At 38.2% G+C, this 20,429-nt stretch overlaps 1 protein-coding gene across 1 annotated transcript in view; it reads right to left on the bottom strand.

The window, feature by feature from the left end:
* Nucleotides 1-20,429, bottom strand: part of LOC308255572 (testis-specific gene 10 protein-like) — a 145,689-nt gene that overhangs the window by 36,733 nt on the left and 88,527 nt on the right. Inside the window, exon 16 of the mRNA XM_080683193.1 lies at nucleotides 2,243-2,452. Within this exon, the coding sequence (XP_080539319.1) occupies nucleotides 2,243-2,452 (210 nt within the window). The remainder of the gene's footprint in view (nucleotides 1-2,242; nucleotides 2,453-20,429) is intronic.

The raw sequence follows: 20,429 nt of genomic DNA, 5'->3' as shown, positions 1-20,429 counted from the left end.
AGTGGTTGGAGCATTGGCCTGCACTACTAAAGGTTACAGGTTCAATCCCCGGTCCCGGTTGGGGTGCGTGTGGGAGGCAACCAATTGATGTGTCTCTCTCAAACTGATGTTTCTCTCTCTCTCCCTCCCTCCTTTCCTTTCACTCTTTCTAAAAAAAAAAAAAAAAAAAAAAAAAAAAAAAAAAAAAAGGAAAACTATCCTCCAGTGAGAATTAATAAAAAAGAAAAGAAATACAAAGATAAGTAAGATGGTCCTTGCCCTTGAAATTATAGCTTACTAGAGGCAAGGTGCACAAATTTGTGGGGTCCCTCAGCCTGGCCTGTGGGATCGGGCCAAAACCAGCTCTCTGACATCCCCTGAGGGGTCCCGGATTATGAGAGGGCACAGGCCAGGCCAAGGGACCCCACCAGTGCACCATCAGGGCTGGGGAGGGATGCAGGAGGTTGGCCAGCCAGAGAGGGACTGTGGGAGGGCTCCAGGGCATGTCCGGCCCATCTTGCTCAGTCCGGATTGGCCAGACCCCAGCAGCAAGCTAACCTACTGGTCAGAGTGTCTGCCTCCTGGTGGTCAGTGCACATCATAGTAACTGGTCGACTGTCTGCCCCCTGGTGGTCAGTGCACTTCATAGTGAGTGGTTGAGTGGCCTTAGCATATCATTACACTTTGATGGGTTGAACGGACGATCAGACAACTAGACACTTCGCATATTAGGCTTTTATTACATAGGATTACAGAAAAAAAACATATAAACATAAATAATTAAATTTCAAGGCAAAAAGTTTGTCAGGAGTATTTTTAAATGCAATGAGCATTAGCCTGACCACTTAACAACTATTAGGATAGCTATTATAAAAAAAAACAAAAAAAAAAACAGCCGAAACCGGTTTGGCTCAGTGGATAGAGCGTCAGCCTGCGGACTGAAGGGTCCCGGGTTCGATTCCGGTCAAGGGCATGTACCTTGGTTGCGGGCACATCCCCAGTAGGAGGTGTGCAGGAGGCAGCTGATCGATGTTTCTCTCTCATTGATGTTTCTAGCTCTCTATCCCTCTCCCTTCCTCTCTGTAAAATATCAATAAAATATATTTAAAAAAAAAAAAAAGAAAAAAAACAGAACTACAAATAACAAATGTTTCAATTATTACATGTATTATTTTTCTAATTTGAAAACACCAAGTAAAAAGTATTTTTAAAGAAAAAATTAAGGACATATTATTTAAATTTTTACAATGAGTATCTATGAGTTACTTTCATCATTAAAATGTTTTTGCTGAAATAAAAAATAATTAAAGGAAGAGTCTGACATACTGGCATATACTTCACTCATAAAATATAAACAGTGAATTATTATAGAAACCAGCTAGCTACATGATTCTCAAATGCAACATATTCTCCTAACAAACAGTAGACTAAGAAAACTAAAATTTCAATAGGATTTGAAAATAATAGAAATGTACACATGACCAAAATTTGTTAATTCTTCAGTTATACTATGCAACTTGTATACATATACTTTAGAATCTGAGTTCTGTCTCTCTCTCCAGATGCATCTCCAGCCATTTTCACCCATGCATGCTACACTGGCCATTGAAAATTACTTACTATTCACTCAAGAAATCACTTTTACCTTCATACATTCCCTATGTTGTTGTTCCCTCTGAATGAAACACCTCATCTCTTCTGTGCTCATTAGTATGTCCACTCCCTCCGACACCCATGGGCTGAACAGGAACTCCCTCTCTAAAACCGTGAGTATTTCTTATTAGTATAACATTCATCCCAATGTCAATACTGAAAGGTCCTTGAGAATAGGGGCCTGTATCTTTTGAACATTATAGTCACAGTGGCAAGCACAATGTCAAGCACATGGTAGATATAATCAAATGAACTACAGTTTAGAAGAACCCAATTAGTAAATAAATTTAGCTTAAAAGAATGTCATTAGAGTTATAATTTAGCTGGATAGACCTCAACCTCGTGGTTCTTTACTGATTGGTATGTAAAGATGTTTTATAATTCTTCTAGCCAAAAGTAAATATAAATTAAATGCTCAGAGGAAGAGTTATGTTACTTACTTGAATTGTTGGAATACAGCTGTCAAGTTAATCTCTGGGACTTAAAAAAGAAATCTAAAGGTGAAAGACAGGCTTGGTGTAATATTAACAACAGAACTTTTTTCTAATCCTGTAGTAATTTTATATACTAGAAATATGAAAAAATAAAACATTTTAAATGCATTACATACCATTTCAATTTCTTGATCTTTAGCAACCAGCTGCTGATTAAGAAGGTCTTTGCTTGCGTCAAGTTTAATACAAAGTTCCCTTGTGGAAGACAAGTCTGCAAGGGCAGACACCTTTTCAAACTGAACCTTCTGAAGCTCCTCTTCCATCTTTACAAGAGATTTATGCAACGTACAAATCTGGGCCTTGTAAGACCTTTCTGCATTTAAGTGCTACAAAGACAAAATTATTATTATAGTTTTTAATTTGGAAAAAAACTACAACATGGGGCATAAAATGGGGCAAATCTTTTAACGATAGTACCCTTATAAGGAATTTTAGATGCTATAGGTTGTAATGGATGTACAAAACACTCTGACACATAAATTTGGGTTTCAAGTTTCTATACACAAAGCCCATGAGTAAGGTGGTCAACTGGTCATATTTGGAAAATAACTTTTCCCACTTAGAAGTCTCAGCCCCAAAGCTGGTTGAGATATATACATGTTTTATCTATAGTTCTGTCCATATTTGCCACAGTTTCAATTATTCTAGAATATAAATATTGTTGTCTTTAACAACAAGTGACAAAGAAAACATTAGCCACTATTACACTCGTAATACCCATTTTCCAATTCTTAAAGGGTATGTTGATATCAACAGTATCGTAAAATAAGATGACAATTCTCTAGCACTTACTAGTGCCTGAGGGAAAAAGACTGGGCAAGTATAAATTAAGAAGACATCCATTATGAGAAATAAGAGCATATTTTAAAAATGATAATGTGAGCCTTGGTCAATGTAGCTCAGTAGTTAAAGCAATGGCCCAAAGGGTTGCAGGTTTGATTCCCAGTCAAGGGCAGGTACGTGGGTTGCAGGTTTGATGCTGGTCCCAGTCGGGGTGCGTGCAGGAGGCAACCAATTGATGTGACTCTCTCTCATCGATGTTTCTCTCCCTCTCCCTCTCCCTCTCCCTCTCCCTCTCCCTCTCCCTCTCCCTTCCACTCTCCTCCCTCCCTTCAATGGAAAAACCAATGGAAAAAATATCTTCGGGTGAGGATTAACAAAAAACTGGTAATATGAGATTCAAGTTATATAAATGTTTTCAAACACTCAAGATAATCCCCTCCCTTTTTTTTCCAGAAAAAAAAATCTTAATTACACTGCCACCTATAGAGAAGTATTTGTTATTATGTGAAGATAACAAAACTGAGAGGCAAATTAAGACACTTTTCTGCTTTTACAAGTACAGAGTACACAAAAATTGCTCCTGGAATAAATTATTTGGTCACAATTCACTCCTACCTTTCTCCCTCCCTTCCTTCCTCACTCACTCTATTTTTCACTTATTCTTTAAATAATCTATCCATCCATTCTATATTTATTGTATATTCTATGTTTCAGTCAATGTGCTTAGATGCATATCAATGATAAACAAAATGGTCTCTGCTCTCATAAAGCTTTCTGACTACGGGGGTCATGCATCAATCAAATAAACAAATGAATATATTAATACATATTAAGCTAACATTTCCAGAGAAAGGAGTGTGTAATAAAGGAATATGACCTAAACTGAGAGTCAGGAGAGGTTTTCCTGAGCAAATGACAGTTGAGGTGAATGAGATCTGCAAGGTGAGCAGATGTATTCAGTGTGTGTTGGAGAGAGCATCTTTCCAAGTCAGGAATGCTAAGGGCAAAGCTTTGGAGGGCGTGTGTAAAAGGAGGGAAATGACATGCTCCAAGAAGAGAGGGAGGCCAGTATGGCTCGAGCCCGGAGACCACAGGGAAGAGTGAAAGGGGATGCAATTGAAAAGGTATACAAGCCCTGACCGGTTTGGCTCAGTGGATAGAGCATCTGCCTGCAGACTGAAAGGTCCCAGGTTCGATTCCAGTCAAGAGCATGTACCTTAGTTGTGGGCACATCCCCAGTAGACTGAAAGGTCTCAGGTTTGATTCCAGTCAAGGTCATGTACCTTGGTTGCAGGCACATCCCCAGTAGGGGGTGTGTAGGAGGCAGCTGATCGATGTTTCCCTCTCATCGATGTTTCTAACTCTCTATCCCTCTCCCTTCCTCTCTGTAAAAAATCAATAAAATATATATATATATTTTTAAAAAGGTATACAAAACAGAGAGTCTAGTCAGTGGGTTAAAAATTAGGTCTTTATCCACTGAAAGGTCTACAGAGGAAGGTGATGCAATTAGTTTTGTTTGGAAAAGGTCACTCTGTATGTTTCAGATTCCAGTAAGGTAGTGATTAAGAGGAAAACCTTTTAAAGGCTAAGATAAAATAGAACAAAAAGGATTATTGTAATTCATAGATGAGCTTTCAAGGAAGAAAGAAAAATTCTCATATGCCAAAAACAAAGAGAAAACAAAGCCAGAGCAGGAAGCAAATGAAAGCCTAAAGCTAAGAGTTGGGGGTAGAAAGAGCCACTAACAGTGAATGACTTACGTTTCAACATTCAAGCAAGGATAGGAGACAATAATGTAGAATTAATGGAGAGTTGGAACTGAGACCTGTACATAATTTGGGACGATTGAGAGGAGGCTCCAAGGGGGGAAAAATCTACTCAACCTCACAGATATAAACAAAAATTTATCTTGACCTAGTCTCTGGATACGGGAAAAACTGTCTTCTGTAAGAAATTGAAACCTCAGGTCTGCCTTCACTCAAATTTGAAGTTGGACTTTACACTACACATTCCAAATTCTAAACTTCAACATAAAGTTTGAAGAAGTCCACCCATCTCCCTGGCCATATAAGTCTATCGGAGAAAAAAACATCCTTCTTAAGAGGAGATTACAGTCAAATAGTGAGAATCCGAGTATCACAGCACATAGCAGAATCAGAGTCCTAGAACTTCAAATTGTGGAACAAAATATTTTAGAAGGCATGGAAAATATGTTTAAAGTTTTAAAGGCATTAAGAAAAATTTTAAAAAGGACATTAAAGAAAAATTAAATATATCCCTCTTCTATTTGAAGAAGAATCAAACAGAACTTCTAGAAAGAAAGAAAAAGTAAATGAAAATTAATGAATGAATCAAAAAACAAAATGGTACAGCTTGAAAGGGAAGCATGAACTAGATGATGGATCACAGCACAGAGAAATAAACATCTGAACCCTAGGATAAAAATATTAATAAACAATTGGGCTAAAAGATTCAAAAAGTGTATTATAAAAACTAAAGGAAACAGAAAAAAACATTCAAAGAAATAACATCTGAGAATTTTCCAGACTAATAAGAGGCATGGAAACTCTGACTGAAAAAGTGCAACAAAACAAAAGAATTTCCCCCCCAAATAAATTCAAACCTAGATATGTAACAGTGAAACTACACACAAAGAAAAAGAGAATACCTTAAAAGAAACCAATGACAAAAGACAAACTTATAAAGAATTACAATTACAATGAGAACAGACTTCTCAACAAATAAGACAATTATTTTTAACATTATCAAAAATTCTCAACCTTGAATTCTCTATTCAGCTAAACTAATATATAAGAATGAGGGTAAAATAAAGCCATTTTCAGACAAAGACTGAAAAAATCAACTCAGAGATCAAAGAAAGAAAGTTTGAAGAAAGGAAATTTGACTTAGAAAAAACAAACAGAATGTAAGAAGCAATGATAAAGAATTTTGTAAACATATGGGTGGGTACAAATAAGCATTGACTGAAAGAATAAGAAAAACAGTAATGATTAATTTTTAAGGATATAAAAAGTATTCGCAGATGGCTGCAGAGTAGCTGGAAGTATCCAGTTGCTCCCAGTCCCAAACTGGATTTATAGCTACATTACAGAGCAATCAAAAGCAGTTGAAAGCTAGCTTATCTGAAATATATAACCAAGGAGCATAGAAGCAGCCACGTAGAGGCTGGTGAGAAGGGCACAGACACAGAAAGGGAGAGCCTCCTCACGCAGGTGAGGCGTGGCTGCAGGACTCCCTCCCCAGGAGCATGGGTTTCAACCCCGTGCAGGGATTCCCAATCCAGAGCTAGAGATAGAAAGAGAAGCCTATGTAGCACATGGCAGTGTGAATCAGTGAGGATCTAGACCAGCCGTGGGCAAACTACGGCCTGCGGGCCGGATCCGGCCCGTTCGGCTGTTCTATCCGGCCCTCAGAGCCGAAAGAGTGGAGGGTTCTCTTGCTCTCCCCTCCGCTCCTTCACCAGCAGCAGTGTTAACATGGCAACGTTGGGAAACACGGCCCCAGCTCCTTCTTCTGAGTGGGCGGATTTATATCCGCCCATTCAGTAGAAGGAACAACCTCTCAATCTTCCAGAGGCTCCTTGTAATGCCCGCGGACGCGTCTCCCGACATCACCCTGGGAATGCTTAGACACGTTATCCTGGTGATGTAGGGAGACACGCCCCTGGAGAGCACAGTATCAGAGCCTTTCTGAGGTAAGATTAAGAGCTCTACTCAAACACAATTTTTTCCTGTTCCCACATTCTGTACATCACAATGACTTGTTAATAAAACAATGAAGACTTTCAGCTTTTAGGGCTTGTATCCACTGCAGTTTTTTTTTTCCCACTGCGGACGCGCGCACAGAGGAAATGTCACACTAGCCTTGCTGCGGTTGCATTTTTTTGCTGATACGGATGCGATATCAGTAACGCTACCGTGGCCACTAACCACATGTGTTAGCGGCAAAACAAATGCATTTTGCACTGCATTTGCTTCTCCCCCTGGCGCCTGTAAAAATGCGTGCTACAGGGCATTTGTGTTAACATGCACCACTGCACGTTAGCATCAACGCAAACATGATGGAAACCTGTGTACCCTGCATTAACCCTAGCTGCGCTGCATTGCAGTACTGCACCACACTGCAACAGCAGCACGGCTAGTGTGAATGAACCCTAATTCAGTGGGTTGAACAAAAAGATTGTATAGAAATGTGATGAACTAAATATTTTATTACAAAATCGCTTAATTTCAGGGTTTCAGAAGTAATTGGACAAATGAAAAACTGAAAATCAAATGTTCATATCTAATACTTGGATGAAACCCTTTCCTGGTAATGACAGCCTGAAGTCTTGTACTTATGGACATCACCAGATGCTGGGTTTTCTCCTTTGTAATGCTCTGCCAGGCTGTCACAGTAGGGGTATATATATAAATATCCTGCCATTTCCAGCTTTTAATAAGAAAAACTGTTGCAATGGGCATTTAAAAGTGGCACTTGGTTGTTTTAGAGTCCAGTGGATGCAATCTGACATTGATAATGGGCTCTTTCACACTATGTGCACTGCGGCTGTTTTTTGCCAGTAACGGAAGTGCTAGTGGTAACTACTGGTTACCCATGTTTTGCACTGCCCTAGCACCTCCCATACAAGTGTGTCTGGAAGACACAGCAATGTGCAGCTATGTGTGTTACCATAAACAAAGGGCCTGTGTGAAAGATACACAGGTTTCCTATGGAGGAAAGGGGTTGTTCTCTATGGTCAGGGTGTGCCTCTGTCCCATGTCTGAACTTTTTCAGATGATTTTGTTATATATATATATTTTTAGAAGACCAAAAATGTTATAGTGGAGCAAATTTAATCACTTGTTTTTATACTTTACTGTCTTATTTTAGTAAAGAATTTAATAAGAGAACAGTACTGTTAGTTTTAGCCCAATATTAAACATGAGTGGACCAAAGAAAAGGAAAGTGGACAGTGAATGCCGAGTGTTTAAGAGGGAGTGGACAACAAAATATTTTTTCACCGAAGTCCAATCAATGCTGGTATGTCTGATATGCCAGGAAACACTTGCAGTCTTCAAAGAGTACAATCTCAGCCGTCACTTTGCCACAAAGCATGGCAACTATGCTAGCAAGCAGTCACCTCAAGAATGGGAGGCTACTGCACAGAGGTTGATGGCTAAATTACAGGCTCAGCAAAATGTCTTTCACAGACAAACTGCAATTCAAGAGACAACTACCAAAGCAAGTTTTATGCTATCATTCAAATTAGCAAAAGCTAGCAAACCTCTCTCTGAAGGTGAGTTTTTGAAAGAATGTATGATAGAGACAGCAGGTCTCTTGTGTCCAGAGAGCAAAGGCAAGTTTGAAAAACTCAGCTTATCGCGCAGGACAGTGACTCGTCAAGTGGAACTGATTGATGAAGACTTGGCCAGCAAGTTAAATAGTAAGGCAGAGTTCTTTAAGTTTTATTCACTAGCATTGGATGAAAGTAATGATGTAAAGGACACTGCTCAGCTCTTAATTTTTATCTGAGGGATTAGTGACAATTTTGAAATTATGGAGGAGTTTTTAGCCATGGAGCCACTGAAAGGAAAAACACGGGGAGAGGACTTGTATGACCAGGTGTCTACTGTCATCGAGAAAATGAAGCTACCATGGAGTAAACTTGCTAATGTCACGACAGATGGATCTCCAAATTTAACTGGAAAAAATGTTGGACTGCTAAAAAGAATTCAGGATAAAGTGAAAGAGGAGAACCCTAAACAAGATGTTATTTTTCTTCACTGTATTATTCACCAGGAATCATTGTGCAAGTCTATATTACAACTTAATCATGTTGTTAATCCAGTCGTAAAGCTTGTTAATTTCATTTGAGCAAAGGGACTTCAGCACTGTCAGTTTATTAAGTTTCTGGAGGAAACTGATGCGGATCACCACGACTTACTTTACCACTCTCGTGTCCACTGGTTGAGTTTGGGCAAAGTTTTCCAACGAGTGTGGGAGCTCAAAGAAGAGATTGGTGCATTTTTGAAATTAAAGTGGAAGTCTGACGAATTTACTGAGCTGAGTGACAAGAATTGGCTGTGTGACTTTGCATTTGCTGTAGATATATTTTCACATTTGAATAAGCTAAATGTGAAGCTACAGGGAAAAGATCAGTATGTATATGACATGTACACTAATGTGAAAGCCTTTAAATCGAAGCTGATTTTCTTTTCCAGACAAATTTCAGACAAAGTCTTCACTCATTTTGCCACACTAGCCACACAGAAGGAGACCATCCAAAACGTGAAGAAATACAGCAAATAACTGGATGACCTGCATGCAGAATTCTGTCGTCGGTTTTCTGATGTTGAAAAAATTGACCAGTCACTTCAACTGGTGGCCTGTCCTTTGTCACAAAACAACCCTGAAACAGCACCAGAAGAGGTGCAACTGGAACTCATCGATCTTCAGTCTGACTTTGTCCTAAAGGAGAAATTCAGCTCTCTTGAACTAAGAGACTTTTATGCTTCACTTAATGAAGCCACTTATCCAAACATCCGGAGGATGGCACAGAAGATACTGGTGCTGTTTGGGTCAACCTATGTTTGTGAGCAGACATTTAGCGTCATGAACATCAACAAAGCCCCTCACAGATCCAGCTTAACTGATGAACACCTCAGGTCTATCCTGAGAATAGCCACAACAAAACTAACTCCAGACTTTGATGCATTAGCTAAAAAAGGAGACCAACAATACTGTTCCCACTGAAGTTGATGTTTTAAAGACCAAAAACCTTTCAACCCAGTCTACATTGCCATCTACATCTACGTCCCGGGCATAATTTGGAAGTTGCACTAAAGAAAATGTTTAATTTACTGTTTACACATTTTGTTCTTTTCTATTTGTTTTAGTTTTAAATTATTTTATTATATTTAAGTTTAATTTGAAAGGCTTTTGTACCTTTCCTTTGTTAGGCAATTTTATTTTGCCTTTGCCATCTTCAATATAAGGTATGTTATTGTGCTATGATTCCTCCATTTTTTGAAGTTTCAAATTATAATAATTAGTGTTTACATTCTTCTTGTTAAAATGTTTGAAATGAATAAAACTATTGAAATAAATAGAAAAAAGACCATACCCTTTTATGTAATGATGTTTACTTTGAATTTATATTAGTTCACACAAACACTCCATCCATGCTTTTGTTCCGGCCCTCCGGTCCAGTTTAAGAACCCATTGTGGCCCTCGAGTCAAAAAGTTTGCCCGCCCCTGATCTAGACTGCCTGGGAGACTCAGACCACACCCTCTTAGGGAAAGAGCACTCCTAAGGGTAGGCACCAGCCTGGGGTGTTTGCTCCAGACAGACTCCAACTGCTGGTGACGCCCTGCTGCCATACTCGGTCCTGCAGAGGAGTCTGCTGGCCCCATCCAGCAGTGACTTTAAGGGGCCCTCTATTTTGCGGGGAGGCTTTTGGTGGAGATCTAGCGACAGTGACTAAACTGTGTGGCTTGGGAAAGAGGACAAGTCTCCCCTACCTTGAGTGCACAGCCGGCATACCTCCCCACACCTCTTGAGCCACTCAGCCTGTCCTGCACATCTGGGTTTCGTGTCACAGGCAAGTTGTGCCGCGTTAGAATTTTGGGCCCCACCCTGCTGAGAGCAGCTGCACAGAGATGGGAATGTCTTGCAGAGCTGTCCTTTGGCCCCATTCTTTTTAGTTCATTGGTGTGGGGAGCTGGGGAACCATGCAAAGCTGGGATTTTCAGACTGTGTCTCCTGGAGAGGCTTTAGTCTGGGAGCCAGATGGGCAAGTGCTGGGGTGTGTGGCTGAGTTGTGGAGGAGGCAAATCCAAGCTCCCCTGTGAATTCAGCCTGCACTACACCAGGAAGAAGAGGGGCCCCAGTTCAGAGCAGGGACATTCGAAGTATGTGACCCTCAGGGTCTATTGTGGGACCAGGACAAAGTGCTTAGCCTCCTCCTATGGGCTGATCTGGCTTCATCCTCAATGGGAGACTCTTTTAATCTATCCCCTGGAGCCCAGGGCATCTAAGCTTGCTCTTGTAGGGTGGATGGCTGGCTGTACCCAACCTGAACTAGAGTTAGACCTCTAGCAAAGACTGAGGGATTTGGCTTTGAAGCAGTGGCCACTTTCCCCTCATCGAGTGCCTGACTGCATGATCCCCAAGAAGGGGACCCACTAGCCCAGCCGTGGGCAAACTACGGCCCGCGGGCCAGATCCGGCCCATTCGGCTGTTCTATCTGGCCCGCGGAGCCGAAAGAGCGGAGGGTTCTCTTGCTCTCCCCTCCGCTCCTTTACTTTGAATTTATATTAGTTTACACAAACACTCCATCCACGCTTTTGTTCCGGCCCTCCGGTCCAGTTTAAGAACCCATTGTGGCCCTCGAGTCAAAAAGTTTGCCCACCCCTGCACTAGCCCTTGCTTGGCCAGCCTGGACTCATCCTACAGTTTCTCTTTGGATGTATCTGGAGAAAGACCAGGCAACCTCAGGAAAAAGCAGAGTAGCTGATAGGTGGAGACAGACCTAAGGGAGCCTCAGTCCTTTTATAGATTTGCCACCAGCTCTAAGCTGAAAGAAGCCAACCTTTTTACACAGATCGGCTCTTCCCATGCACACTCAGGTCTAGTAGATGCAGACACAAATAATGAACAGTGTGGTAGCTACAGACTAGTAGCCTAAGGCCAAATACATATAACAACTGGTAGCAATCTGTACCTTAACCCCACCAAGTGGACCCAGAACCAACATAATCAGTGGTGGGCTTCAGACCACAGCAGAGCTCAACACAACTAGCCACACAAGCAGTACACCAAAAGGGGTATTATGACAGGCACCAGAATCTGCTGGGAACAACTCTGCCTCAGGGGGAAGCCCCTGCACAGCGACGCATACTCAGTGATTGAGGTTTACCCTTATAGCAACCCAGCCTGAAGGGTTAACTCCACTCATGAAAGGACCAACAGCATTCGGGACACAACTACAACAGGGGTTTCACATAAACAATAAGAAACATTCCTGGAGCAGAGAGCTCAGGTGACCTGGAAGACTGTGCCATTAAAAGCCCAACAAGACAGCTCTAGAATGCATCTCTACAGTACCTTGCACACCACGGTTGGGTTGAGCCTCACAGTCAGCCAGCATGAGGATCAGTCCCACCCATGAGCGAGCCAATAGCAATCAAGACCCCATTACAACAGGGAGGCCCACATAACCTCACACAATGGACATCCCTAGAACACCCAGCTCAGGAAATCAAGGAGATTGCACCACTTGGTCCCACAGGACACCTACTATATAAGACCACCCCACAAAGACTGGGAGTCATAGAAGTTCTATCTAATACATAGAAACAGAAAGAGACCACCAAAATGGGGAGACAAAGAAACAGGCCACAACTGAAAGAACAGAGAAATGTCCAGAAAAAGAGCTACATAAAATAGATCAAGCAATTTATCAAATACAGAGTTCAAAGTAATGGTTATAAGGATGCTCAAGAAACTTAGTGAAACTACAACATGAGAAAGGACATAGAAACCATAAAAAAGAAGCACTTAGAAATCAAGAATACCACATTTGATATCAAGAATACAAGGAATAAAAAGTAGGTTACATAAAGCAGAGGATCAAATCACTGATTTGAAAGACCAGGTAGAAAAACCAATCAGAGCAGCAAAAAGAAATAAATAAAAAGAATGAGGATACTCCCTGGGAACTTTGAGACCACATGAAACATAACCACACCTGCATCATATGGGTAGCAGAAGAAGATATTGATCAAGGAATAGAGAACCTGTTTGAAGAAATAATGGCAGAAAACGTCCCTAACCTGTTGAAAGAAAAAGTCACACAAGTTCAGGAAATAAAGAGTGTCCCAATTAAGATGACCACACCAAGATACATCATAATTAAAATGACAAAGGTTAACAACAAAGAGCAAAACTTAAAGGCAGGAAGAAAAACACAGTTACCTGCAAGGCAGTTCCCATAAGGTTGTCAGCTGATTTCTCAACAGAAACACTTCAGGCCAGAATGGGTTTGCATGAAATATTCAAAGTAATGAAAATTAAGGACCTGAAACCAAGACTACTCTATCCAGAAAGGCTATCATTTACAAATGAAGGTGAAATAAAGATGTTCCCAGACTAAAAACGGCTAAAGGAGTTCATTACCACCACACCAGTATTGCAAGAAATGTTAAAGGGACTGCTAGAAGAAGAAGACATATATATAGAGAGAGGAACATAAATAAAAGAAAAAATGGCAATAAATAAGTACCTATCAATAATAACCTTAAATGTAAATGGATTAAATGCTCCAATCAAAATACATAGGGTAGCTGAAGGAATAAGAAAATATGACCCACATATATTCTGTCTACATGAGACCCACCTCAGAACAAAAGATTCACACAGGGTAAAAGTGAAGGGATGGAAAAAATATTCCATGCAAATGGAAATGAAGAAGAAAAAAAAAAGCTGGTTAGCAATACTTATATCTGACAAAATGGACTTCAAAACAAAGGCCATAACAAGAGCCAAAAAAGTTACTACATAATACTAAAAGGATCAATCCAAAAGGGGTATATAACCCTTGTAAACATATACACATCCAATATAGGAACACCCAAATATATAAAGAAAACCTTAGTGGTCTTTAAGGGAGAGATCAACAGCAATACAGTAATAGGAGAGGATTTTAACACCCTACTTCATCACTGGATAGATCTTCCAGACAAAATATCAATAAGGAAACAGAGGCCTTCAATGACACACTAGATCATATGGATTTAATTGATATTTATAAAACATTTTTCCCAAAGCTGCAGAATAACATTCTTCTCAAGTGCACATGGAACATTCTCAAAGATATACTACTATGTTAGGACACAAAATAAGTCTTAACAAATATAAGAAATTGAAATCATATCAAGCATCTTCTCAGATCACAATGAAATGAAACTAGAAATCAAAACTTCAAAACATTAAAATACATGAAAGATAAATAGCATGTTATTAAACAATGAATGGGTTACCAATAAGATCAAGGAAAAAACAAAAAAAAACTTCCTGGAAACAAATGAAAATGAACACACAACAAGGCAAAAATCTATGGGACACAGTGAAAGCAGTCCTGAGGTTAAAGTGTTATAGGCCTACCTCAAGAAACAAGAAAAAGCTCAAATAAACATTCAAACCCTACCGTTAAAATAATTAGAAAGATAACAAGAAAATCCCAGAGTAAGTAGAAAGAAGGAAATAATAAAAATAAGAGTGAAAATAAATGACATAGAGACTACAAAAACAATATAAAGACCAATAAAACCAAGAGCTGGTTCTTTGAAAAGATAAACAACATTGATGCAGCTTTAACCAGACTCATCAAGAAACAAAGAGAGAGGACCTAACTAAATAAAATTAGAAATGAAAGAGGAGAGTAACAACGGACACCACAGAAATACAAAGGATTGCAAGAAAATACTATGAACAACTATATGCCAACAAATTGGATAACCTGGTTGAAGAGGACAAATTCATAGAATCATATAATCTTCCAAAATTCAATCAGGAAGAATCAGAAAACCTGAAAGACAGACTACAACTAATGCAATTGAAGCAGTAATTTAAAAAACAAACAAACAAACAAACAAAAAACTCCCAGCAAAATAAAGTCTTGCATCGGATGTCTTCTCAGGTGAATTTTACCAGCCTTTCAAAGAAGAACTAACACCAATGCTCCTCATACTATTCCAAATAATTCAAGAGGAGGTAAGACCTCCGGCTCTTTTTAAGAGGCCAGCATTATCTTAATTTCAAAACCAGATAAAGATTACTACAAAGAAAAAATATATAGGCAATATCCCTAATTAACACAGATGCTAAAATCTTCAATAAAATATTAGCAAATTGGTTCCAGCAATACATTAAAAAGATCATACACCATGACACCATGACCAAGTGAATTTACTCTTGGGATACAAGGTTGGTAAAATATTCACAAATCAATAAATGTGATATATCACATAAACAAAATGAAAAATAAAAATCACATAACCATATCAACAGATACAGAAAAAAACATCTGATTAAATCCAGCACCCATTTATCATAAAAACTCCCAGCAAAGTGGGAATAGAGGGATTAGACGTCATTACCCGGGGCCACAGCCACTGTTTCCGGGCTGGGCTGGGCTGTGGGCTGCATTTTATGCCATGGGGTCTAGGCAGCATCAGCTGTGATTTGGTGGGCTGTCGCTCCGGGGTGGTGGCGGGGCCTGTGTCCCACTTGGGGGAAGCTGAGTGTTGCTTTGTGGGCGCCAGGTCCGCAGTGCTGTTTCTCTGTGTGTGTCACGGGAGCTCCTGCGTTGAGTGTTCGTTATATATATATAATGAACTATTAGAAAGAGACACTAAGAAAACAATCCCATTCACTATTGCAACAAAGAAAATAAGATACCTAGGAATAAATTTAAACAAGGAGGTAAAAGACCTATACTCGGAAAACTATAAGACATTGCAAAAGGAAATAGAGGAAGATACAAATAAATAGAAACATATACACCATGTTCACGGATAGGAAGAATTAACATCATTAAAATGTCTATACTACCCAAACCAATCTATAGATTCAATGCAATTCCTATTGAAATACCAATGGCTTATTTCACAGATCTAGAACAAATATTCCAAAACTTTATATGAAACAAAAAAGACACCTAATAGCCTCAGCAATCTGGAGGAAGAAGAACAAAACTGAAGGTGTCACAATACCTGATATCAAACTATTCTACAAGGCCATTATAATCAAAACAGCCTCATACTGGCTAAGGACAGGCATATAGATCAATGGAACAGAACAGACATCCCAGAAATCAACCCAAGTTTTTATGGTCAATCAATATTTAACAAAGACAAGAGCATACAATGGAGTAAATATGGTCTCTTCAATAAATGGTGCTGGGAAAATTGGACAGGTACATGCAAAGAAATGAAACTATACCACCAACTTACACCATACACAAGAATAAACTCAAGTCATGAAACCATAAAAATCCTAGAAGAAAACATAGGCACTTAAATCACAGACATATCTTGATATATCTCCTATGGTAAGAGAAACGAAGAAAAAATAAACAAATGGGACTACATCAAACTAAAAAGCTTCTGCACAGGAAAAACAACCATCAACAAAATAAAAAGGAAACCCACTATATGGTGGAACATATTTGCTAATGATACATCTGATAAGGGGTTAATTTCCAACATAATTAAAGAACTTGTACAACTCAACACAAGGAAGACAAACAGCCCAATTAAAAATTTGTCAAAGGACTTCAACAGACACTTCTCCAAGGAAGACACACAGATGAGAAATACACATATGAAAAAAATGCTCAATATCACTAATCATCATAAAAATGCAAATTAAAACCACAATGAGATAATCTTCTCACACCTGTCAGAATGGCTATCATTAATAAATCAACAGACAAAAAGTGTTGTCAAGGATGCAGAGAAAAGAGAACCTTTGTGCATTATTGGTGGGATTGTAAATTGGTGCAACCATAGGATGTTCCTCAGAAAATTAAAAATAGAACTACCATATGCCCAGAAAACCCACTTCTGGGTATTTATCTGAAGAAATACAAAACATTAATTTGAAAAGTTATGTGCACCCTTATGTTCACTCTAGCATTATTTATAATAGCAAAGTCATGGAAGTAGCCTGTCCGTCAATAGATGAATAGATAAAGAAGATGCCGTACAGATCTACAATGGAATATTGCTCAGCCATAAAAAAGAATGAAATCTGCCATTGTAACAATATGAATGGACCTAGAGGGTGTTATACTAAACAAAATAAGTCAGACAGAGAAAGACAAATAATACCGTATGATTTCACTTATATGTGAATCTAAAATACAACAACACACAGAACAGAAACAAACTCATAGAGAACAAATTGATGGTTACCAGATGAGAGGGGCATTGGGGGGAAGAGTAAAAAAAAGTAAAGAGATTAAGAATGACAAATTGCCAGTTATAAAACTAGTCACAGGGACTAGTAAAGTACAGCATAGGAAATACAGTCAATAACCATATAATAACTATGTATAATGTCAGTTGGGTACTAGATTTGTGGAGATCATGTCATAAAGTATATAAATGTCTAATCACTGTGTTGCACACTTGAAACTAATATAATATTGCAGGTCACGTGTAACTGAAAAATAAATTTTAGAAAATTAACCTTGACCATCTTGCATCACACAGAACTATTAATTTAAAATACATCATAGATCTAAATATAGCAAGCATAATATTCCTAGAAGAAACAGAAGAAAATCTATGCACCTCAGTATCTACAAAGATTTATTAGATAGGACAAAGAAGTGCAAAGTATAAAAGAAAACTGATAAATTGGACTTTATAAAAAAATCTCAAACTTCTCTTTAAAAGACTTAATTAAGTAAATAAAAAGACAAGCCAGTGACTAGAAGTAAATATTAAAAAATACACAAAGGAACATCTAATCAAAAGAATTCTTACAACTTAATAACAAGACTCCTAATAAAATATGAGTAACTGATTTGGATACTTTATAATGGGAGATATATTAGTGATCATATATACGATACAGAATGGAAAGCTGCTCAATATAATAAGTCATGAAGGAAATGCAAACTAAACATACAACATGATAAGTGCACACATCTATTAATAATACCATGTGCTGGGAAAGATGTAGAGCAACTGGAACTCTCATACAATGCAAATGGGAGTGTAAAGTGGAACAAACAATTTGGAAAGCAGTTGGTGAGTTTCTTAAAAAGTTGAGAACAATTACCATGACCAGCAATTCTGCTCCCAGTTATTTATCCAAGAAAAATAAAAACGTATGTGCACACAAGGGCTTACATGCTATGTTTACAGCAATTTTATTCATAATGGCCCAAAATAGAAATAACCTGTTATAAACTGAATTGTGTCCCCCCAAAAGTCATATGTAGAAGGCTAACCCCAGCCCTGACCGGTTTGGCTCAGTGGATAGAGCGTCGGCCTGCAGACTGAAAGGTCCCAGGTTTGATTCCGGTCAAGGGCATGTACCTTGGTTGTGGGCACATCCCCAGTAGGAGGTGTGCAGGAGGCAGCTGATCGATGTTTCTAACTCTGTATCCCTCTCCCTTCCTCTCTGTAAAAAATCAATAAAATATATTTAATTAAAAAAAAAGAAGGCTAACCCCAAATGTGACTGTATTTAGAGATAGGGCCTTAAAGGAGGCAATGAGGGTTACAAGAGGTCATAAGGAGGGGGTCCTAATCCAATATAACTGGTGTCCTTATGAGAAGAGAGAGAGACAGCAGGGATGCACACACACAGAGGAATGTGTGAGGACACAGAGATAAGGCATCCATCTGTGGACCAAGATGAGAGATCTCAGAAGAAACCAAACCTGTGGCACCTTGATCTTGGACTTCCAGCCTCCAGAACTGTGAGAAAATAAATCTCTGTTGTTTAAGCCCCCCAATCTGTGGTATTTTGTTATGGCAGCTAGCTCCACCCAAACTAACTGTCCATCAATAGGTGAGTAAACAAATTGTGATATAGCTAGACAGTGGAATATTATGACAATATGAACTAATGAAAATCATTGTGCTGAGTGAGGGAAGCCAAGACACAATGAGTACCTACTGTATGATTCCATTTACATATGATAATAGGGAAAGCAAATCTAATGCATAATGACAGAAAGCAAGCCCATAGTTGCCTAGGAATTGGGATGGATTGATTGTAAAAGGGCTTGAGGGAATTAGGGAGAAGATAGAATATCCTGTAACTTGATTGTAGTGATGATTGTGCAAGTGTGTTCATTTGTCACAGCTCATCAGATCACACTCTTAAAATGAGTGCTTTTATTTCATGTAAATTATACTTCAATACAATTGATTAAAAATTAGATACACTAGTACTTCGTCAACAATAAACACACTAGATAACTATATTAATATATAAAACACAGTTCTAAGTAAAATATGTCAGTTATTCAAGTGAGTCCTTACAAATACGGATTTGCTTTCTGTCATTATGGATTAGATTTGCTTTCCCTAGAATTTTATGGAATCACACAGTTGGTACTCATTGTGTCTTGGCTTCTCGCACTCAGCACAGTGATTTTGAAGTCATTCATTAGTTCATATTGTCATAATATTCCACTGTTGACACTTTGTGTAGAGCTGCCATGTTAAATCATGGAATGCGATCAATTTATTACAAAATTTGAGAATCTAATAAGGGAAAAGTATAGTCAATATATTTTGGGGAACATTAATCCAAACAGATATCAAGACTTAACAAAACTATAGAAGCTCCAAGAATAAATTGTTGGGAAGGAGATAGACAAATTGACCAATGGAGCAGAATGTATGGGGACATTTTTATGACAAAGTAGATTTATAAATCAGTGAAGAAAGGTTGGCAGAGATTCATCCACAAAAATATAAAATTACCTATTTTAAACTATATACAAAATCAATCTCAAGTAAATTAAAGATCTAAATGTGAAGGGCAAAATTTCACATACTTTTAGAAAAACTTTTAAATGAAAATGTAAGAAAATAATCTTTCTGGTCTTGGGATAGCAAAGGATTTCCTAGAGAAGACATAAAAGCATAAACCACAATGGTAAAGTGTTGACTAATTCCAGCAGCACAGGAATTTAAAACTTCTGTTTATATTGCAAGCACAGTGAAAACACAAGCTACAGATAAAAGGATTATCAAGAATACATAGGTAATTCCTTTAAATGAATATTGAAAAGATAGACAACTACATAGAAAATAGGAGAGCTTAAGAAAATTTGTTCCAGAAACTTGAGAGAAAATTCATAAAAGAGGAATCCTGAATGGCGAAGAAACATGAAAATATCTTTAATTTCACTTGTAATCAAGGAAACAAAAAGTATGGGAAAAGTTAAATATCTGATAATATCAGGTACTGATTAGTATTTGAGAAAATGATAACTGCATGATTTCTGGTGGAAGAGTTATAATTTAGAGAGCAATCTGATAATACCAAGAAGAATTAAAATTGTACATATCTTGGATCCAGTTATTTTACTTCCAGGCACAAATCTAGAGAAATATATATTCAAGGAGAAACAAAAGAGGATGTTGTAGCATTTTATTATTTAAAAAAATGAAGACACTTAAGTTTCCTTCCATATAAGAATAAATTTTAAAAAGAAAAGGTTTATACAATGAATAGAGATGCAACTTTTTAGATATACATTGTATCAAAATTAACGAATTTCAAAATTATAATATTGAGCAAAAAATGCAAGTTGCAAATGGATACCTATAGTGTATTATCACTTTTAAAAACTTACAGCACAAAAAAAAACTTTATGCATCATCTGAGGGTGAGAAATATGTAGAAAAGTATAAACATGCAAAAGAGTTATACAACCAGGAATCTTATACACACTAACCACTAGGGAGGGAGAAATGGAA

The sequence above is a fragment of the Plecotus auritus genome, assembly GCF_963455305.1.
Source record: "Plecotus auritus genome assembly, chromosome: 8".
Lineage (NCBI taxonomy): Eukaryota > Metazoa > Chordata > Mammalia > Chiroptera > Vespertilionidae > Plecotus > Plecotus auritus.
This window is presented reverse-complemented; position numbering and strand designations above follow the sequence as displayed.